General features: G+C 37.1%; 1 protein-coding gene across 2 annotated transcripts in view; it reads right to left on the reverse strand.

Annotated features, from left to right (window-relative positions):
* KCNH5 (potassium voltage-gated channel subfamily H member 5) overlaps positions 1-22,635 on the reverse strand; it is a 351,487-nt gene that overhangs the window by 133,658 nt on the left and 195,194 nt on the right. For both annotated transcript variants that reach the window (XM_004370933.2, XM_004370932.1), the window contains exon 8: positions 204-403. In XM_004370933.2, coding sequence (XP_004370990.1) covers positions 204-403 — 200 coding nt within the window. The remainder of the gene's footprint in view (positions 1-203; positions 404-22,635) is intronic.

Here is a 22,635-nt window from a genome sequence, read left to right on the forward strand (position 1 = left end):
TAAATTGAGTGTGATGACTAGTACTAATTGATGATTAATGGTTGAGTGCTTTGCACCTTCCAAGCATTCGATAAATATGATTGACAGATACGTCACTTATGAACTACAGAATAACATTTATGAAGCAATTATACAAACATGTGAATGGGAAATCTGCATGTATCCTGTTGAAACAGAAATAAATAATAAATAACAATTCATACCTTCTCTGTGTCAATGCCTTTTGACATGGACCATGTCGAGACGATATAATCCATGACTCGCTCGCTAAGGCCTTTTGGGACCTGATAGAGTTTCAGAAAGTCTCGTACATTATTCAGCATCTCATGGTATCGGTTGGTGTTGGCATACATCTGCTGGAAAATTGTGGTAACATTTCCAAAAATAGTGGCATAAAGAAGGGCTGAAAGAGAAGAAATGATTAAAATAAAATAAATATCCCCAGAGGAAAGAAAATAATATAAATATTTGCCAATTCAACAAATAATTTGACATAGATATCTTCACAAACCAGTGGATTTAATACATGCCATACTCTTAGGAGAGTGCCTGACACCTGGTAATTGCTCAGTAAATGTTAGCTTCAGTATGATAAACATGATTTCATGAGCATGCCCCACTCCAGTCAATGTGGTAAAACATGAAAGTGGTTCAAATATTCCAAGAAGAATCAGATGACCTACAGTGACACTTTTTCCAAGTCTAATCTTATGATTGAAGTTTTTCTCCAGCCATGTTCTCTTTAATGAAGCCTAATCAATTTAAATTTTCCAGAGATTGATGATCCAGTTTAAAATGTATATGCCCCTTACTGCTTCTTCCAGTTTCGGGACTACGTCCTCGCTTATAAACATTTTTGACAGAACATCAGAAATAGAGGGAAGGGGACACAAATTAAAGTGTTCCATTTTTAGAAGGTTCTGGAGGCAAACAGGATTGGAATTAAGAGCTAAAATAAAGCTTTGGGAATGCCTGAGAATTCCAATTATTAAACTCATGCCAGTCTCCCAGTGATTGTAAGTTTCTTGATTTTGTCATTTTAATTAAGAATAAAGTCAACTTGCTGACCACTGTTATTTATCTATAGGGACCTATGATTGGAATAGGGTTGTTAAATGCCTCTGACTTCTACTCCCCTCTCCCCATCTACAATTTACCAACTCTTCTGTCTCTACATCTGGTCAGGCCACTAATGTTGACCTGATTCTGCAAAAGCTTTTAAAGCTGTTGAAGTCATCCCAAACTGAACACACCTATAATTGCACATCATTACCATCACCACCCCCATCCCATGGTTTCACTCCCTCGTTAACAGTATGCTTTTTGAAGAGGTCAGTGGCTTATTCCCCTTAATATTCAGTAAACACAATGTTTACAGGCACTCCAAGAGCATTTCACAAATATGTGTGATAGCAGACGATCACACCCATCCTACATTCTCCAAGCACTTGAAAAAATGAATCTTCTAAACAAAGTATGGACCATTTTATTTTCCAGTTTCATCAACCAAATCCCATTTGATGGAAGTGGTATAAAATTAAGCTAGTGAAGCAACTTAAAATCCTTAAAATACTTTTTATAGAAAATTATTGGTTTCTTCAAGAACCGATATTCTCCCTGAGTACAACAAATTATAATTTCACTACAGAAAGCTATTGTTTTATAAGCATTTAGTCAGGTATTTTTTTTTTTTTTTTTTTGCTGTTATTTAGGATTTTGATGCCAGTGAAGGATAATTTTTAAGATATATGATATTTTGTTAAAGCTGAGTAGGAGGAATATACTACTGACATTTCTCAACTGAGTCTTTAAATCTTCAAATTATTTATATTTTTAAAAAACAGGTAATCACAGACATCTCTATTCTATCATTGTTGGTATTAAGCAAGACAAACATACAAAATAATGTGAACAAATTAATGATAGAAAAATCATGTAACAAGTAAAGAATTTCACATTTTCAGAAAAGAGAAATAAGCATAAGTTAAGTTTTCAAAATAATGAGTGTTTTAGCGGTTAATAAAATTATGTTGAAATCAGGATTTTAAATAGTGCCCAACTATTATACCTTGTCAATCAATATCACAGAACTACCTATTATTTTGACAAGTTTAACTTGTTTGGCTTCCTAAAATGCTTGTGATGTGCTACATTTGCCAAAGTGTCTATTAGTTTAACAAACTACCACACGTCACTTTCTAAGTTACATTAAATATGCACAGAAAAATAAATTCCACTCATATGAAAGTTTAAGTGCTAAAACATGAGGAAAATTTTCAGTGTATTAACAGTTTGTAGCACAAATGAATGAAGGATGCAATCAATATCTCATTAAGTTTAGCATATTACAAAGATACTTCTACCTTCCATTTTGATGTGAATGCTGTATACTATACTGGGTCTTTGTGACTAAACAAGGTTACAATTTAAGGTAAGAGATTTACGTAAGTGTTTTAAATACATTCTTTTCTCTTCCTCTCTCTCTCTTTGTTGTCTAATTCTATAAAATTGTATCACATGCATTGTTGTTATTGGTGTTAGCTGCCATCTAGTCGGCCCCCGATTCCATGCACAACAGAACAAGATGCTGCCCAAAACTATACCAGCCCCATGAGCAGTTGCAAATCAGACCATTGTAATCCATAGGGTTTTCATTGGCTCATTTTTGGAAGTAGATTGTCAGGCCTTTCTTCCTATTCCATCTTAGTCTGGAAGGTTTACTGAAACCTGTTCAGTATCATGAAAACATAGAAGCCACCACTGACAGACAGGTGGTTGCTATACATGAGGTACATTGGCAGGGAATTGAACCTGTATCGCCTGCATGGAAGGTGAGAATTCTACCACTGAATCACCACTGCCCCCACATCACATGTATAGATTCAAATAATATGTGTATATTCTAAAAAACAGAAATTACTTCTTAAAAATATTTTCCATATTTAATACTGGGACACATTCTTTAAAAGACAGTGAGAGAAAATATCATCTTCCATGTCAATCAATGATACTGCCGCCCACCAGAGGCACATCTGTAATGAGAGAGCTACTGGGACATGTCTCACAATTAGGGAAACCGATTATCAATAGAAATCATCTATGTGCTACTAACTCCCAAAATAATATCTCTGGTCTAACCTCTCCCCTAAATTACAGATACGTTTGTCTTCTTGAACTTCTAATAGGTATTTGCATTTAACTGTCAAAAAATAACTCAATTTACAATACCCTCTTAACAACCAAATGCAGTTTCATCTCAATAAATAGCAAAGATATTCATCTGGTTGTTCAGACCAAAAAACCTAAAGCCATCCTTCAGTTCACTCTTTAATTCATCTCCTACATCTAATCCTTCAAATTTCTGTTGGCTCTACCTTCAAAATACAGCCTCAATTCAATCACTTCCCACTAGTTCTATGAGCATACTTGCATAGTCTTTAAGAGTATATGCTTGCTACTTACTAGTTCTGTGTCTTTGGGCAAGTTACTTAGCCTCTGTAGGCCTCTGTTTCCTCACTTGTAACTTGAGAATTACACTAGAGTCTTCACAAAGGGGTTGTGTTAAATGAGAAAACCCATATGAAACACTTAAAAGAGTCCAGTAGGGAGTAAGCATCCATGAACGACAGACATATTCCCTAATCTCAAGTAGTATCCACTACTCCCTCTAGAACTGTAATTATTTTTAATTGTCCCAAATCATGTTCTTTTGAAAGCTGGCTAATGTTCTTTCCTTTTTCATAGTTAAACACACATACACACACAAACATAAACTTCTAGCCCTTCCAAGTAGAATTGATCCCTTTGAATTATGGTGTTGGTGAAGAATATTGAATGTGCCATGGACTGCCATAAAAACAAAGAAGTCTGTCTTGGAAGAAGTACAGCCAGAATGCTCCCTGGAAGCTGGGATGGTGCGACTTCGTCTCAAGTACTTTGAACATGTTATCAGGAGGGACCAGTCCCTGGAGAAGAACATCATACTTAGTAAAGTAGAGGGTCAGCAAAAAAGAGGATGACCCTCAACGAGATGGATTGACACAGTGCTGCAACAATAGCATCAAAGATAGCAACAATTGTGAGGATGGCGCAGGACTGGGCAGTGTTTCGTTCTGTTGTACATAAGGTTACTATGAGCCGGAACTTAGTGTACATCACCTAACAACAAATTCCAAGTGTATAAAGGAAATTTCATTTATCTATCAGGGTTAAACAAATTACAGAGTTAAACAAAAATCTAGGTTCAGCTAATTAACTGTATCTCAGCTTCCTCTCTTACGAGTTGCTCATGATAACAGATAATATCATGATATTCAGATGTCAGGAGAAATTTTCTTCCCCAGTCACAGTATTGTGTTTGCTCCTTAGGTCAAGCTACATCCATTCATCTCCATATTAATGATCTTTATTTTTCAGATTTTTTGGTCTGTTTTTGATGACATCCAACATTTACTGTTCCTGATTGTCTTCCTTTTATAAATCTTGGCAAGTGAGCATTAGCCTTAGGCTGAGCAATTTAAAATATTGTTATGAGAATGCAGTTCTAGCAACCCTTAAGGTCATGTAGGTGGTTCAATCATCATTTCCTTTTCTCTTTATATACCATAAAATCCACCTTTAACAATGATATTTAAGATGTGGAAAGGAAACATGCCATCAATCTGTGATTGTATGTGTAGCAAAAGGCTTACTAAAACATTTGAAATGGCTTCAGTTGACCTTAGAATAACGTGAAGAAGCTAATCTTCAACAATCTCCCCCCTCCAGTTTCTCAGCCTTACTCTCCTTCCAGCTCTCTCATAATGGCTTCTCATTTCTCTGGGTTCCGTTGTGCAGTGACCCATATATGTACGCAAGCTCTAGGTATCCACTTATGAGCTGGATATTTTCAATTTCCCATTCTTCACTTAAGCTATGCCCCATCCCATCTAATACTTGAACTATGCCAATTATGCTGTTAGAAGTTAATCTCATTAATTACTTTATGTTAAATGTTAAATATTGAAAATTATTTAATATACTATCCCTCCCAGGGATATTGGAAGTTTGAAAGAGGAATTCCACATAATACAATGAGTTAATATAACGAATAATTATTTGAACTCTCTAGGGTAAGAAAGGGCCACTTTCAGAACTTATCAAATTATATAATAATATTGGACAGGTATCATTTAGTTTGTTAATTACCATAACAACTAACTTCATCAAAATAATCTCAATAATTACATGGTAATGTTATTGGTATTATTTTCTAAATATCTGAAAAATTCATCTAATTTTAGGGAGTGAATTAGGAATCTATGTTAATCAGTTAGGAGCCCTGGTGGCTCAGTGATGGAGCACTCAGCTATTAACCAGAAGGTCAGCAGTTCGAACCCACTAGCTGCTCCTTGGGAGAAAGACGTGGCAGTCTGTTTTCATAAAGATTTCCAGCCTCAGAAACCCTGTGAGGAAGTTCTCCTCTGTCCTATAGGGTTGCTATGAGTTGGAATTGACTCGAAGGCAGTGGGTTTTGTTTGGTTTTTGGTTAATCAATTACTGGTATAACATCAAAGGTGGAATAAAAAGGGGACAGTAGATAGAGAGAAGTAGGAGGATGTTTCGTTCAAAATAATTCTAAGAGATTAAAGTAAAAGTAAAAACAAAGAATCAAAGGATCAATATATCTTCACCTCCACTTTATTCTTCTATGATAGTTATTTCCTTTTTTCTTTTACTGAATAATCCATTTTCTTTATTCTCTTTAATCCAGCAATCATTTAGACTTCTTATAATATTAGTACACTCACCTTGCTTATATAGTTATAGAAACTTTTATCATTTTGACAAGACGCTAACTGGGCAATATAGTGCAATGCCTCTGAAAGTAGAGGAACAATAACAATAGATGAACTGTGATCTCATCATTCCAGTCTCATTTATTTATTATGGGTCGAACAATAGTTCCCAAAATGTATCAACTTCCAGAGACAACCAGAGATTAAAATTATAGGTTTTTTTTTGAGACCCTCAGCTCCATGTCGTGCCTGTCTTTTCCTACCTCTAGTCTAGCTATCGCCATTCCCAATCTCTTTCTCACAGAACCTACCTCATTGCCTAGAACATCACACCCTCTTTCGTTGCTGCAGTTGCCTACCTCGCTCGCGGATATAAAGGCTAATTTAGTCACTAAAAAAATACTTTGGAGGGGACCTGTGCTAGGTACTGAACTACAGTCTCAAGCGAGGACACTGCTGTTTATGCCAAACTTGGGACACTGGTCACTCCTCTCCATGCTTCTCAGGAATTCTAAACTCAGCCTGGAAAGAAATAAAGGAAGGAGAAAAGTGAAGGAATTGAGAAATAAAAAGGCACCTAGACTGAGTCTCCTCGTGAAGCACAGTTACTCAGACATTGCCAGGGGGAAAAAGGGATATTTTTATTTTGACATTATTTTTCAAAAATTATAGTTGCTAAAAAAGAATAAAACACAGGATGAAGACGAATGACTAGCAGAAAATAATATATGTTTGTACCAAGTGATGCAAAGCTGGGCTAAGGTCAGGACACACACACAATGTTACGTTTTCAAGGAGCAGAACACCAACTTAGAAGGCAGAGCACATTTGACATTTTTTTGCAATTGGAGACTTTTTATTTGTTTTGATTTTCTGCCTCTAAAAATTGTTCTTTTTATAGTTTCAAGAAATAACTGAAAGTATAACTTATATTTCACAAGCTATGTATCTGATGACATGTGTTTTTGGCACTTCCATTTTGTTCCCAGCGTATTTTTATCCTTTGACTAGTTTGGAGAAAACAAATTCCTCCACCATCACCTCCATTCATACACACACACACACATATACCTTGCAATTATGATCTAATTTGATGATTAGATTATAATAGCATAAGTTATATCCATGGCCTTCAAATTATAAAATGCAAAGAGCTATTGCCTCAGCTAATTATGAGCCTAGCTTTATCAGCTACAGAAGAAGAGGAAAAAAAAAAAAGAATTAGAAAATACAGTGAGTCCAGAATGGTTTCACTATGGTGAAAGGTTGAATTTCTTTCATTTATGGATGATCTCTGTTTATTTTGTACTAGATACACCTTTGACTTTCCCAGAAGTTTTAGCTTTTCAGTAATGATACATGCAAGCCATTTCCTTATTCTTTAGCACTAGATTATGAAAAGAAGCAATAACTAGAGAATTAAATCACTTCTGCCATTATCTATAAAAATGGTTGTTATATTATGCTTACTTTACATATAAAAACGTTAACTACAATATTTGAGATAATACTGAAATAACTCTTTGCCAAAACACAAGTTTTATTGATCCAAGAGTAAAATGGCACTGTCAACACTCTAAATGAACTGCTGGGGATTCTGAGATTGGTACCTATGGAACAGCCATGAGATCGTCATATTCTCAAGAAATAGTGCCATGACCTATCTTCTTGCTGACTCAAAATACAACTCATTAAGCCTTCCAAATCTTTGTTATGCAGTTCCTTTGTGGTAGGTTGCAAAACATGACCACAAACTTCTCTCATCATGGTATGCACAACCCTTCGCATTGAGACTTTACTGCTACTCCTACCAAAAGGTGAATTATTTCTTTGAACTTAGGCTGGCTTTGTGACTTCCTTTGACCAACAGGATGTGACAGAAGTGATATTATGCAACTCCCAAGACTAAATCTTGGAGGACGTATAGTTTTTGCTTTCACTCGCTTGGAATGCTGCATTGAGGCCATCAACCCTGAAGAAGCCTAAGTTGTGTTGAGGGACTGCCAGCTAGCAAGAATAGAGACGCCTAGTTATCCCAGTGGTGTCAGCTGAACCTAGCCTACAGCCAATGTGCCAGCTAAATGCAACCTCCTGAGTAAGCCCAAGAAAGATAATAAGACCCACTTGCTCAGTCAACCCACAGGATCATGAGAAATAATGAATCATTGTGGTTCTAGATCACTAGGTTTTTTGAGTCATCTCTTACATAGCAGTTGATGAATACTATGTCTCTCCACAGTGAAAGCCCTCCCTTTTCTGCTGTCTTTCCTAAATCCCAGCCACTATTTAGGGCCTAATATTTCCTTCATAAAACGTCCTCTGATTATCCTAAGTCACAGGAATTTCTCCTATGTTTCTACTGAGCTTACCAATATATCACTACTTAGAACAGTAATTATATACTCTCCTTTCTATTGCTTTTAACTCCTTTATGTATTAACACGTCTTGTTGTAAATATAATGAAGTTCTTGAAAGCAAGTACCTTTTAAACTTCTTTTCATCTCTTTGCTGACAGCATAGTTCTGAACACATAAGTTCTGAGCATATAAAAATGGAAGCTGAATTAAATGTAAAAGGTCCTCCCTACATAGTAAAGTGAACAGGAAGTACAAAAGAAACAACACCCTTGTTCAAATCTGGCTGGGAATACTTTTCAAGTGTTCCGTCTGATTTGCCAGTCTATAGAGATGGAAGACAGAAAAAGAAACCATTAAAAAGTGTAAAATCATGAACGCTATGGCAAGGGCAGGGCTTTGAACCGGTTAGAACCAGTTCAGTTGTGGCCAACAAAGTGAAACTGGAACAGATTCGAATTTTTAAAATTTGGGTGATCCGCCACCGTAACCGTAACTAAAAAAAATTATGGGTCGAAGCCTTGGAATGGGAGACTTGGAAGAGGTGTAGTGAGCCCTTTCAGGAGCCTGATACGTGACATTGGATTATTGCCAGGACTGAGGAGAGACACAGATTCAGAGGCAGTTGGCACCATCTTTGAGTTGGGCACCGCTATTTCTGACTCTGTGCAAAGTCCAACGGGCAAGAGATTTGATTGCTATGCAACGCGTACACTACCTTGGTTTCTGAGAAGGAGATTAAGTTTCTAGCAGGGCTTCGACCTGCATATTTCCCGATGTGGTTATGGTTCTGGTTCACCCAAATTATAAAAATTTGCGTCTGTTCTGGTGTCCCTTCCTCGGCCATGACTGAAACAGGGAAAAACTAATTCGAAGCCCTAGGCAAAGGAGAAAATTCCTTGCTAATTAATTCCAAGAATATTAGGAACTAGGGATGTCAATTGTTGAAATTTGGTAGTTTATGAAAAATATATTAAAAGTCATATTGCAATACTTTAAAGAAATATTTCATCAGAAATTAATCAATAAGAGATAACTATACCAAGTATGCATTAAAAATTTAAATGGGTCTATCATTGAGCCCAAATATTCCATTTCTTGGAATTTGTTGTATGGTCATTATAAAAAGGAGTGCACAAAAATGCCCACTGAAGTATTGTTTATCATATAGGGAAAATGGGAAAAACAAAAATGTTCAGAAACAAAGATTTGGCAATAAAAATTATGGCACAACAATTCTATTGAAAACTAGGCAGTCATTAAAATCATGATGGGGATGTGTGGTCACAGATTTAAAAAGATTAATTTCATATTTTTGTTAGAAAAATAAGGTTACTTAATTCTATTTTTTTCTGTATTTGTAATTTTGTTTTTCAATCTGTGAAATGGGCATGTGAGAGTGAATTTAGGGTATACACTATAACATGTCTAGAAGTATGTTTACAAAATGTTAACAATTGTTTTCTTTTTGGCAATGGGCTTCATGGTACTTTTATGTTCTTCTTTAAACTTTTCTGTATTACTTTGATTTTTACAATAAGCAAACATTATCTTCATAAAAATAATAAGATATTTGTATTTTTTAGATAGGTAGAAGTTAAAGAGCAATAAAGTAAATTCCCAGATGACGTATCAAGAAAGGTCATTAAGAGACCTGAGGTGCTAATAAATGGCAGCAAACCTTTCCTTAGTGCTTATTATGAATCATATATACATTATCTCATCAAGTCCATACAGTCATTCTAAGTTACTGTTTTATCCTCATTGTAAATATAAGGAAAATTCAGGAAGTTAATTTGCCCAAAGTCAGAGTAGACAACTTCAATCTCAACAACTATACAACCTAACACTCTTAACAGCTTTAAGACTGATACTGCAAATAAGTCATTCTGTCCCACAGCAGACCTGTTGTAGCCAATGTCAGTGACTCAGTGATCACTGATCGAAAAAAAAGTCATTAAATATTAAAAGAAGATCTCAAATAATTAAGTATTCCCAGGATCTAAAATACAGTTCAAGTGGAAACAGTATGCACTCCTTAAACAGTATGTACCAAGAGATGTTCTGGGCTTACCACTAGGCTGGTATACACTTAATTGGATGCACACAAGGAGTGCTTATACCTGATATGGTTGTCACATTGCAAAAGTAGCCACTTAATGCTACTGACTAGAAAAGAAAAGAAAATGCACTGACTAATATCTCTGTAACATAAAAGGATGACTTTAGTTTACTTATCCTGAGAAAAACAGATTATTTGATACACATCAACACTGTTCAGGCATTTTTACTTTGACATAATTAAAAATCCAATAAAAATGGAATATATACTTTGTGATGGAATGGAATATCTAGTTAATGAATCTTAGAGGGCAGAATACCCAGGGAACCAGTTAACACAAATCTAACATTTATAGTCTCCCACCTTCAAATTATGTGTTCCTAAGTCACTGATGCATCCATTGGCTTTCCATCATAACTTGGTTTGGATGCTCCGCCATCACTTTGTGAAAACTAGGTTTATCTTTAGTTGAGTTCCTCCTATTTTCTCAAATATTAGGATCAGCCTACTGAACTCAGGGAGAAGTATGTCCTATCATCAGCAAACTCCAGGCCCTTCTTTAAAGCACTGGGCGGAGATCCATCCACTTCTCACTATTCTTCTACTTCCTTTCTAACCTGGAAACTACAGTCTCATCAAGTTTCCCAACCAGATAAATAGCATTTTGGGTAGGTAGGGTGTAAGCTTTCATTTTGGAGCTGGAAAGGGAGATGGATTATTGTAAATTTCTTTCTATGAGCATGTCTTCCAATTATACAATCTATAGACCCTTTAAATGGTGGAGATGCAGACAAAGCTGCAAACTTTCAAAGGTGAAACTAATCTTTTCAGGCAGACTTTTTGGTCAAGAGCACTACTGGCCACCATGGGCCATTGCTGGCATATCTTTCTCTATGATCTTCTTTATGAAATCACCTACTAAGATTTTTTTAATTCTTCTTTTAGAGTACCTCTTATACTCCTAGCCTCCTTTCTGTTAACATCGCAGACTAGCTTATCACAATAGCTTCCTAATGGGTCTCCCTAGCTCCAGTCTCTCTTTGTGTGCACATGGCCACCAGGCAAAATTTCTTAAAGTATTGATTTTTGCTATTTAATTTCTCCTCTTAAAAATGTTTAGTGTCTCCTCATAGCCCGTAAGACAAAAGAACTCTAAGCAAACCTATGGTGTTGTTAGGTGCCATCGAGTCAGTTCTGAACGAAACACTGCCCAGTCCTGCATCATCCTCACAATTGTTGTTATGCTTGAGCCCATTGTTTCAACCACTGTGTCAATCCATCTCATTGAGGGTCTTCCTCTTTTTCACTGGCCCTCTACTTTACCAAGCATAATATACTTCTTCAGGGACTGGTCTCTCCTGAAAACATGTCCAAAGTACGTGAGACGTAGTCTCACCATGCTTGCTTCTAAGCAGCATTTTGGTTGTATTCCAAGACAGATTTGTTTGTTCTTTCGGTAGTCCATAGTATATTCAATATTCTTTGCCAACAACGCAATTCAAAGGCATCAATTCTTCTTTGATCTTCCTCATTCACTATACAGTTTTCGCATGCATATGAGGCAACTAAAAACACAATGGCTTGGGACAGGGGCACCTTAGTCTTCAAGGTGACATCTTTGCTTTTCAACACTTTAAAGAGGTCTTTTGCAGCAGATTTGCCTAATGCAATGCGTCTTTTGATTTCTTGACTGCTGCTTCCGTGGGCGTTGACTGTGGTTCACATATAGGATCAATAAAATGGGACAAAGGAGGTAGCCCTGAATTTTGACCATCTGCCAGACACAGTATTGTGTAAATATTTTTTAAATAAGTTGATTTATCACCTCCCTATCTAGACTGTAAGCTCCTGAAAAGAAGAAACTATATCTTTTCCAACCAAGTCAGGGTTTTGCCCAGTGAACAGATAAATGAAAGTTGATTTAGCCTGACTTTAAATAAAGGAGCATGAGGCTTTTTCTGACCATGTGAGTATATCAGAGTATTAATATGACTGTATCTCTCCAGCTGCCTGATGTGGTGTATGAATTATCTACCTATTATAATCTCATGTAATGCATAGCAACAAATTCATCAAATGAAAAGCAATGTAATCCTTGAATAAATGTTTACTTTAAGCTCTTTATGGCAGGGCCACTACCATCTATTTCCCTAGTAATCCCTATGAATAACTAATAATGTTCTTCAACAAAGTGGAATATCCACAAAGTTGTCAACTAGCATGAAAAAGTTAAAACCACTGCACTGGACTTTCTCTATTGTTTGATGAATAATAAGACTAGTTTGTGTGGATATAAAAGATGTATTAAATTGTATGCACATTTGAAAGATGTTTAAGGGTGGTAGTTTAGTCATTTTATAACTATAATTAGGCCATTTTTGGATCGACCAATACACAGAATATTCACTAGTGTGTTGAACACAAATTTATTGAATGCTTGCTGTGTGTAAACAGAGTGCTAAGTACTATGAGAGATACATAGATATACAGTTTTACAAACATATTTTTATTTTTTAGCTTTTACTTGAAGCAATTTGGTTGCTGTAAAATTCTACACTCAGGTATGATTACGAATTTTCCCATACTCTTTAAAAATGTCTTAAACCAATTATATCTGAAATCTGAGAAATTATCAACGCAATAAGAAACATGATCATAAAATAACAATACATTTGAAAAAATGCTCTAAAAGGGTCAGTAAAGTGAAGGGTAAACAGGACAGCCTTACTTTCCTACAGAAACTGATTTACATTGAAATCTTGGGGTAGCCTCATCAGTGCCGACTTAAAGTTGCCATTGAGAACTTTCATTACTCTTTTCCTTTTAACCCTTTAAAGTAGTTGTTATTTCTAGAACAACTGCTCCTCAACTGGCTCTTGTCTCCCTTTCTTGTCTAAGTTGGCTTATAATTAATCATCCAAACTGAGACCATTTTGAGAGTCAAATAAGGCACTCTTCATAGTTATGCTGGGACAACAGACGTGAACAGGGCTGTCCCAGGCAAATCAGGGAAACTTTGGGTCACTCTACCCTTATTCCAATTCTTCCTTTTCTGGCACTCTAGGGCCCTGTCCCCCACGACAAGAGACGAGGTCTATGGGCTTCTAATAAATCACTTGCATCAGAATTTACTCTGAGGAAGTCCTTCCATTCTCTGGATTTCACGTCCTACCATCACACGTACACAAGTGCTACAGAATCACTTGACCTGAATGAATGTATTTCCCAAACTGCCTGATGAATTGTCTAAAAGGAATCGTGTCCTTTTCTCATAGCCTAGAATATTACCCTTCCCCAAATTCTCTTTCACATTCATCAGAGTAAGAATAATTACAAAACCCAAGGCTCTGGAAGCTAAAATTACTATGTTCTCTATACCTGAGACTGTATACAGACTAATTTAGCTGAACCTGAGTGTTTAAAATGGGCAGCGAATTTTGAAAAATATATGAGAGAGATGAGAGGAGTATGTCTAGAAAAGGCAAGATAAGTTGGTAAAGGCATAGGAATTTCTTTTAACGGAGCAGTCCAAAATTTGCAAACTGTATTCTATTGGAATACCATAATTTTCTGTGATGTTAACGATGTTTCTGTTAAAAAAAAAAAAAAAAAGTTTCTGGATCAAGTAAGTTTCATTAATGTTGCACATTAGTTATCTCTCTTGAAAAGTCCCAATCCACATTAGCATATCACAATGCATATTAGCATATCACAGTGTAAATTAGCATATCAAAAGCTCTGAGAAAAGACAGTAAAGACACCATTTTTCACTCTTGTTTGTCCTTGGAACCCTTTTTGCTCGTAGGAAATCGAGGAACATCTTGGAGATATCCATGGGAAACCATTCTGCAATCACTGCGGCAGGCAGTAGGGAGCAGACGCAAGTATTGGGGCACATGAGAGACTGTTGCCACAATCCTGGATGCTGGTGCAGCAACTGAGGAACCCCTTTTAGCAGATCTAAAAACTGGTGGTTGCTACATCAAACAATGTAGCAGACTGATGTACAAAAGGAACTATTCATGAAAGGTAATTCCTGCCTGCAGGAGGAGCAACAGTAGGAATGCTAGGCGGTGAGGCTAAACTTGAATTTGACCACAAAATAACATAGGCATTGGCAGAAAGCAAGGTAAAGGATATTTTAGGTGATTTAGCAGAGCTTGTTGTTTTCTCTGGCCACAGCTTGTTGGGTTTCTAGGCACGGGCTCTCTGTCTTACCCTGCCTCTATGCCTTTTGGGTCTTAAAATGCCATTTCCTAATTCCTTAAACTGCAGAGCCCTGGTGGTGTAATGGTTAAGTGCTTGGCTGCTAATCAAAAGGTTGTTGGTTTGAACCCACCGGCTGCTCTGCGGGAAAAAGATGTGGCAGTCTGCTTCCTTAAAGATTACAGCCTTGGAAACTATGGGGCAGTACTACTCTGTCCTATGGGTTGCTGTGAGCTGGAATCGACGCAACGGCTTTTTTTTTTTTTTTAATTCCTTAAATTAGTAGTTGACAAATATGGGATAAAATGCTATTTGAAAAGCTTCTTCTTATAGTTTTAAACAAGTTGCACTGGAGTAGGAAAGAGACTAGAGGCAGGCAAACAAGCTACCAGATTGGTTAAAATCTCCATGAAGACTAAGGCCATGAAGACCTGGAATACAACAGGGACTGGCTGATGTAAAGAGAAAGCAATAAATCGAAATACATGCAGAATTATTGGACAGATTGCCTAAATTTAAGTTAGACATCTCTAGCATAGTTTTATTCTTGTAGACTTAAAGGGCATGGGAAGGGTCTGCCATTCTTGGCACTCTGCATATTGTCTATACTGAGCCCTGGTGGCACACTGGTTAAGAGCTACAGCTGCTCACCAAAAGGTCAGCAGTTCGAATCCACCAGCTGCTCCTTGGAAACCCTATGGGGCAGTTCTGCTCCGTCCTACAGGGTTGTGATGAGTCGGAATCAACTCGATGGCAATGGGTTTGGTTTGTTTTTTTTAATCTTCCTTTATGTTGACCTGTACCTTTCCAAATTCTTTGTAAATCACTTGAGTGTACCTTTAGCTTCTCTATATAAAGTGTACATTTATTGTAGGCAATAAATCATATTTTCTATGAATTGTACATTTCCTAGGATTAACTTTTACAATGCTTGGAGCAATAAATGATTGTTAACTAATAAGTAGAACACACATTGTGGCTACTTTATATATGATAGGGTAATTAACAGACTTTTAAAAATAATAATATCCCATCCTGCGTTTAAACAGGGTCAGATCTTTTAAAGAACGATCACCAAGAGATTATCATGTATAAGTCAATCTCATCATCAAAATTACAAGAACAAAATTCATGTGATGATATATGAAAACATGATAAAATTTCAACATCTGGAAACTTAAAAAGCAGAATATATGATTCCACTTATATTTCCCTTATATTTCCAGGAGCCCTGGTGGCACAGTAGTTAAGAACTAGGCTGCTAACCAAAAGGTAGGCAGTTTGAATCCACTAGGCTCTCCCTGGAAACCCTATGGGGCAGTTCTACTGTGTCCTGTAGGGTCGCTATGAGTTGGAATTAACTCGATGGCAACGGTTTTATATTTGGGGAAACTCTGACTAGTCTAGCTACAGAAAGCTTTTCACCCTTAGCCTATCCATCATAAGCGGGCCAAAAAGTAAAGCTTAGTTAACGGCTTATGATGAATGAAGCCAATACAAACCTATTAAGTCAACAGAAACAACATCAGTGTAATAAGTTTTGAAGGTTGTGAGTCTCTAATTTGATAAAACTACTCCCACCTTTCTAATTTGCAAGACTGTTTCCCATGAAACACTGCATGATGTATTACTGAATCTCTCCTCTTAAGAAATTAATATCACTTGTATTATTCCACCGTCTACCACATTACTAGGTCTGATTCTTCTCTAGTAACCCTTAGTACTAAATGTTCACCTTTTCAATAAATTATTACTGCCAAGGCCTGACATGTATGGACTAAAGTCATATCAAGTTCATTCTACTGAGCACATCACTCTGACAGAAATGTCAACTCTAATAAGCATGTGATGGAAAAGATCTTCAGGGCTCCTGTCAGATAGTACAGAACCTGACAGTAGCTTAAGATTGAGCATCTACATGAAGAGGTTGGATGACTGAGGCTGACAGCTGTCATTAACACTGTGAAAAAGCAGAAATGCGACACCTAAGAGTTAATAGCATTCACAATTTATAGGTGCTTTCACATTCCCATGTAATCCTTCTAATAAACTTGGGAATTGGACATTGTTCCCCATTCACAGGTGAGAAATCTCTCCCCTCCCTCTCCAAACTACCATTGCCCCGGTGTAGGCACACATCATCTCTCAGCCTGATTATTGCAACTGTTTTCTAATCTGTAGTCTTGCCACTGGTCATGATCTGACTATAAGAGTTGAGTAAAATAAGGCTGTGCTAGGGAAGCAATCCAAAAAAAAAAAAAAGGTTAGAAAATCAGTGTAAAACAGCCAATTTTTACTTGAAGTTCACATCCCAGGATGGATGTGAACCACACAGCCCTTGATAGCAGTAATGTTCCAAACGGAGACTCTAAGCTTCAGCTTGCTTCTACCTTTGACTCTGTCATCACAATACGTGCTTTCGTGGTCATAACCAAAGAAAAGAGGACCGATAAGCAGCAGACCTGGAAGCAGCTCCTACCACTTCCTCCCACCTCCCACTGGCAGAGCCCCAGACACGTGGCCCTAGCCCAACCACAAAGAAGGCTGGGAAATGGAGACAGGCACTTAGACATTTCATAAGTGAAAACATCCTCTGTCACACCAACAGTCACTGCAGCCAGAATAATACAAATCAGCTCATGCCGCTCCCCAGATTTATTATGTACGATAGCTCCCTAGTGCTTACAGGAGAAACCACAAACTCTATAAAAGATTACACTTGATTCAGCATGAGGTGGCCCCTGTCTGACCTTCAGCTTCGTCTCCTGATATTCCACACTTCAAAATCCAAGAACCTCAAACTCTGAACCACTGGATCCCTGAATACTATGCCATTTTTTAAATATTTGTTCACATTTCAAAAACATAACACTTATGGCCACCTCCAACCACATCCACAGCTACCATCCTTGCCCAAGCCCCATATCTTTTGCCTAAACTTCTGTAATGGCCTCCTAACTGATCTTATATCCCTCCTTGCCTCCTGCAGTATATTTTCCACACAGCAGCCAGTGCATTACTTTAAAATAAGAGCAGATAATATCACTGTCCTGCTAAAAAGTTTCCGGGAGTTCCCATCACATGTAGAATAAAATCCAAAGGCTGCATGATCCAGGCCCTGTATTCCTCTCCAGATTTGTCTCCTACTTCTCTCCCCTACCTTACAGTGTATTGGCCCTACTGGTGCCCACACCCACTTAGCTCCCTTCTGCCTTAGGAGCTGTACATGCTTACATGGTTCCCACCCTGACTTCACTCAGATCTCTTAAATGTCACCTGACCAGAGACCAGAGACCCCACACCTCCATATCCTTAATCTGCTTTACTTTATAGCATTCATATCTACCTGACACTCTATTGGAAATCTGTTTCTTATCTATATAACCTGACGCCCTCTCCAGAATGTAAGCTCCATGAGATCCAGCATTTTAACTCTCAGTTTCACTGTATGGTTCCCAGAACTTAGAAGAGTGCCTGCTACTCAAGCCTGAGTGAGTGAGTGAGTAGTTGAATGAGTGAGTGAATCCTGACCCTCTCTTCCAACAAGGCACTTTCTCCAAAGTCACTTGGTGGCTACTCTACCTTCAAGCTTTAGCTGAGAATTTGCTAACATCTTCCACATTCTATCCAACAAGATCCCCCCAATGCTCACTGTGATTCCTCCTCTCTGCCATGAATCTCTGGAACAGCGCCTGACACATAGTAGGCATTCAACACTTTCACATTAATGCATAAATGCTCAAAGACGGTAAATGCCAAATGGCTAGTAAGTAACAAGGTAAAGATTGAAACCCAGCATTTCTGGTTTTTAGATCTATAACTACTTCTATTTTATGCCATGTTGTTGTTAGCTGGCATCCATTTGGCCCCTGACTCATACTGACCCCATACACAATGGAATGAAATGCTGCCCAGTCCTGTGTCATCCCCCTGATTGGTTGCAGATCATGCCATTGTGATCCATAGAGTTTTCATTGGCTGATTTTTGGAAGTAGATCACCAGGCCTTTCTTCCTAGTACGTCTTAGTCTAGGAGCTCCACTGTAACCTGTCAGCATCATAGCAACACGCAAACCACCACTGACAGAGGAGTGGTGACTGCTCATGGGGTGCATTGGCCAGAAATCGAACCAGGGTCTCCTGCATGCAAGGCAAGAATCTACTACTGAACTTTATGACATAGCTACTGTGAAATAAACCTTTTGTAGCAAAAATTCAGGATTCAGAGTATATTTATTTTTCTTATAGTATTTTCAGCACACACAGCATTTTGGTCAAATTAAACAAATACCAAGTGACATATTTGCTTAGAGCAAGTCATCTAAAAATTAGCTTTCATAGACATCTTTGAAGCACCTACACGGGCACCTACACGGAAACCAGCAAATATTTTCATGTGTTTCAAAGAGTGATTTTGTATTTGACTCCTTAGCAAAGTTGAATATAAATAATTCCTTCTAAAAACTGCTATTTTAACGTCAATATAAATGTATGTAATTTCTCCATCTGAAGGGTCAAGCCTTTCACAACTAAGAGTGTACGGTTATAAATCATTAAATTGTTAGTGTGTCCAGAATAGTCATTTCCCAAAGGTGTGGAACAGATAAAAAGTCAAGTACTCTGGCCTGTGGTAGGTCCTACCTATAAGAATAAGTATTTTTTTAATTCAAAAAGTACTTGATCTAGTTCTTTATAAGTCTAGTTCTTTTCTAGCCCTCAGATATAAGGTAAAAGGGGAGAATTTTTTTTTACTTGATAATGCATGGAAACATTTATTTACTTGGAGAATACACAGCATAGCTTAATACAAAGTATTTTGAAAAGTGTCTTAGTAAATTTTTATTATGCTTACAATTAAATAATAATAATAATAATGAACATATAGTCATTATTATGTACCATTCACTTTTATCAATTCCCTTTCATAATTTCCCTCTTAGAAATGACAAAATTAAAGATAGAGAAGTTAAGCTGTTTGCCCAAAGTCACACAGATAGTAAGTGGTAGAGTCTGGCTTCAAATCCAAATCCAAGTAGGTTGACCTCAGAGCTTATGTTTTCAACCATTGTCTAAAAGTGCCTCTCAAAAAAACAAACAAACAAAAATTCTGCATTACCTACAAGATCATAAAATAGGCTCTAAATGTTTAAACAACACATCAGTAAAGCTACTGCAATCAAATATCTACTGGTGATGAATATGAACAGCTAAAATATTTCAAGTCCTTGTTCTCAGACTTTTTCACTGTTTCATTAGATATTGTTCAATATAAATAATTTTCCATGTATCTGACCCATTTCTAGATGTCAGGATATTATGGGGTGCAATACTGTGTCCATCCTCAGGAACGTGTCGTCTAATATAGCCAGATAAACCATGTCTGCTCAGTGTCACAACTACTACCCAGAGTGCTGTCTAAGAACCCACTGGAGTAGCACGTAACCTAGTCTTGGAAACTCAAAAAAAGCTCCTCAGAGGGACGATTTTTAAGTGTTTTCTAAAGTTGTTTAATATTGTCTAGCTATAATATGACAATAGATAAAACTTGTACCAAACTATGTCCATTGACTGACAACTCAATTGCTACTCCAATGATATAAGATGATAAATCTCCCCTTGAAGAAAACAAGGAAAGTTCCCCTTTAGAGCTTCATTTAGAGATTGGTCTAACTGAGTTGGGCTGCAATTTTTGGTTTTAGGCCTGACTCCATCACCAATTAGCTGTATTAAGGATTTTGGGGAAATGGAAAGGAAATGAATGGAAAGCCCCAATATTAGGTAAGAAAAATTTGCATCATGGGTCACTGTGATATAGTTCGCCTCCCGGACTTTGATTTCTGAAGAAGTTAGGTTTTTGCTGCAGACTTTGTATGGTTGTTGCCACAATACATTTAAAACTTTACAAAGAAACTCATAATAAAAGCAACCAAACACCTTGTGCATAAACGTATGTTTCTTTCCTTTAAATAGCTGGTAAAATGAAGCACATAGACTTTCTGAAACAGGTGAATATAGATTCAAGTCCCAGAGGCATCACATACACTAATAGATATAATTTTGGAAAAGTTTTTTTTATTTTTTTTGTTTTTTTTTACTTTTCTGAGTTTCTATTGCCTTATCTAAAAATGTCAGTAATAATAGTAATACAGCAAAACCTGTGAAAGCTGGAACCTGTGTAAGCTGAGAACCTGTCAGAAAAGGAAAGCTAAAATAATTTCCACTAAAACGAGAGATAGAAAGTGGTAAGACTGCACCCTGTGAAAGGCGGAAAACTTGTGAGACCCAGAAAAATAACACAGTCCCATCAAGTTCGGGCTGTCACAGCTTTCACTGTAATAATAATAATAATACTTTACTCATATGGATTTTTGGGAGAATTGAATGAGATGATGAATATAAAATGGTTAGCACACTGGTTAGCATGTACAAAGCACTCAAGAAAAGTTACAGTTCTGTAATAAAAAAAGAGTAGAATTTTGTCTGCTACCCATACATTGTAATACAGGAAAAATTTGAGTTATATCTGATATTGCCTTACATAAAGTTTTGAAAGTCAGAACACTATTTCTTAAGCATTTTCATGAAAAGAGTATGATAGCAGGTGATCGACCAAATCTCAAATTCCAAAATATTAACAAGATATCATTCTTTGCTATCTTGGATGTATTTAGTTTTCTTATACACTGTTATTAAAATAGAGACTATTTTTTAAAAATTGTATTTAGTGAATAATCAGAAAATGACCAAGTATCAAATGTACTTTCAATATCATTTCTAGACGAAAGGTCAAGAGAGATAATTTAGACCACAAGGGTTTATTTTTTGTGATTCTTCTGGGTTCCCATTAAGTTCATCTATGAACAACTTAAAATTATGGCATACAGGTTTAAGGGAACATGAAGTGTCTTCTTCAATGTGAAATCTGGACTGCTCCCATCCATGATGTAGTAACTGATAACAGACATGCCCTCAAATCATAAACATCTAGAAAACTGAATAAAATAAATGAAACTATTTTCACCAATTGGGCAACAACAGGCAGGGCTGACATTCCCTGAGGGAAAGGAAATAAACAACACAAGCCCAATGACTGTGGTGGATATCTGCCTAGAGACAGTGGAATAAAGAGGGAGATTCCAAGTTGAGCAAGGTGATCTGGCTGAGTTGATGAGACTGAGATCAGAATTCAGAAAGGCTGAGGAAGTTAAATACGAGTGGCACAGCATAAGAAATTAATATGTTAAACAGAGAAAAAAATTCCAGAAATCTGCAAAGGGGCCCATTGAGTCTGTCTGAATATTAAGCTGGACTTGAACAGAGTGAAATCTCATGAAGCTAAGCAAAAAAGTAGCTTGTAAACCTGTAAACTGAACCTAGATCTCATAAAGATCTAATAAAGATTTGCCTTCCAACAGGCCAGAGTGAAGAGACCTTGTTGAATATGTGGGACATTTACTAGAAAGCACAGAAGAATCATGTCTTAGAAGCAGGGTTAAACTAGTACAAAAGTATAGTTTTGCCATAGTGTAGGTATGCAGATCAATGGAACAGAATTATAGTTGTTGCTAGGTACCCTCAAGTTGCTCCAACTCATAGCGACCTTATGTATAACAGAACAGATTGTTGCCTGGTCCTGTGCCATTCTCACAATCGTTGCTATATTTGAGCCCATTGTTACAGCCACTATGTCGGTCCATCTCATTGAGGGTCTCCCTCTATTTCGCTGATCCGGTACTTTACCAAGCATGATGTCATTCTCCAGCAATTGGTCCTTCCTGATGACGTGTCAAAGTAAGACAAAGTTTTGCCATCCTTGCTTCTAAGGAGAATTCTGGCTGTACTTCCTCCAAGACAGATTTGTTCCTTCTTCTGGAAGTTCATGGTATATTCAATATTCTCTGCCAAGACCACAATTTGATGGTGTCAACTCTTTTTCAGTCTTCCTTTTTCATTGTCCAGCTTTCACATGCATATGAGGAGACTGAAAATACCGTGGCTTGGGCAGGCACAGCTTATTAATCAAAAGGACTTCTTTGTTTTTTAACACTTTAAAGAGGGCTTCACAGCAGACTTGCCCAATACATCTTTTGATTTCTTGCCTGATACTTCCACAAATATTGGTAGTTGATCCAAAAATGAAGAGTCCAATTACAAGTCAGGCAAAAGTCTAATCTCTAAAAGCTACAGGAAAATCCACCACCTCTACAACAAAAAGACAAATAATCCAATTAAAAAA

Source organism: Trichechus manatus, unplaced genomic scaffold, assembly GCF_000243295.1.
Source record: "Trichechus manatus latirostris isolate Lorelei unplaced genomic scaffold, TriManLat1.0 scaffold00010, whole genome shotgun sequence".
Taxonomy (NCBI): Eukaryota; Metazoa; Chordata; class Mammalia; order Sirenia; family Trichechidae; genus Trichechus; species Trichechus manatus.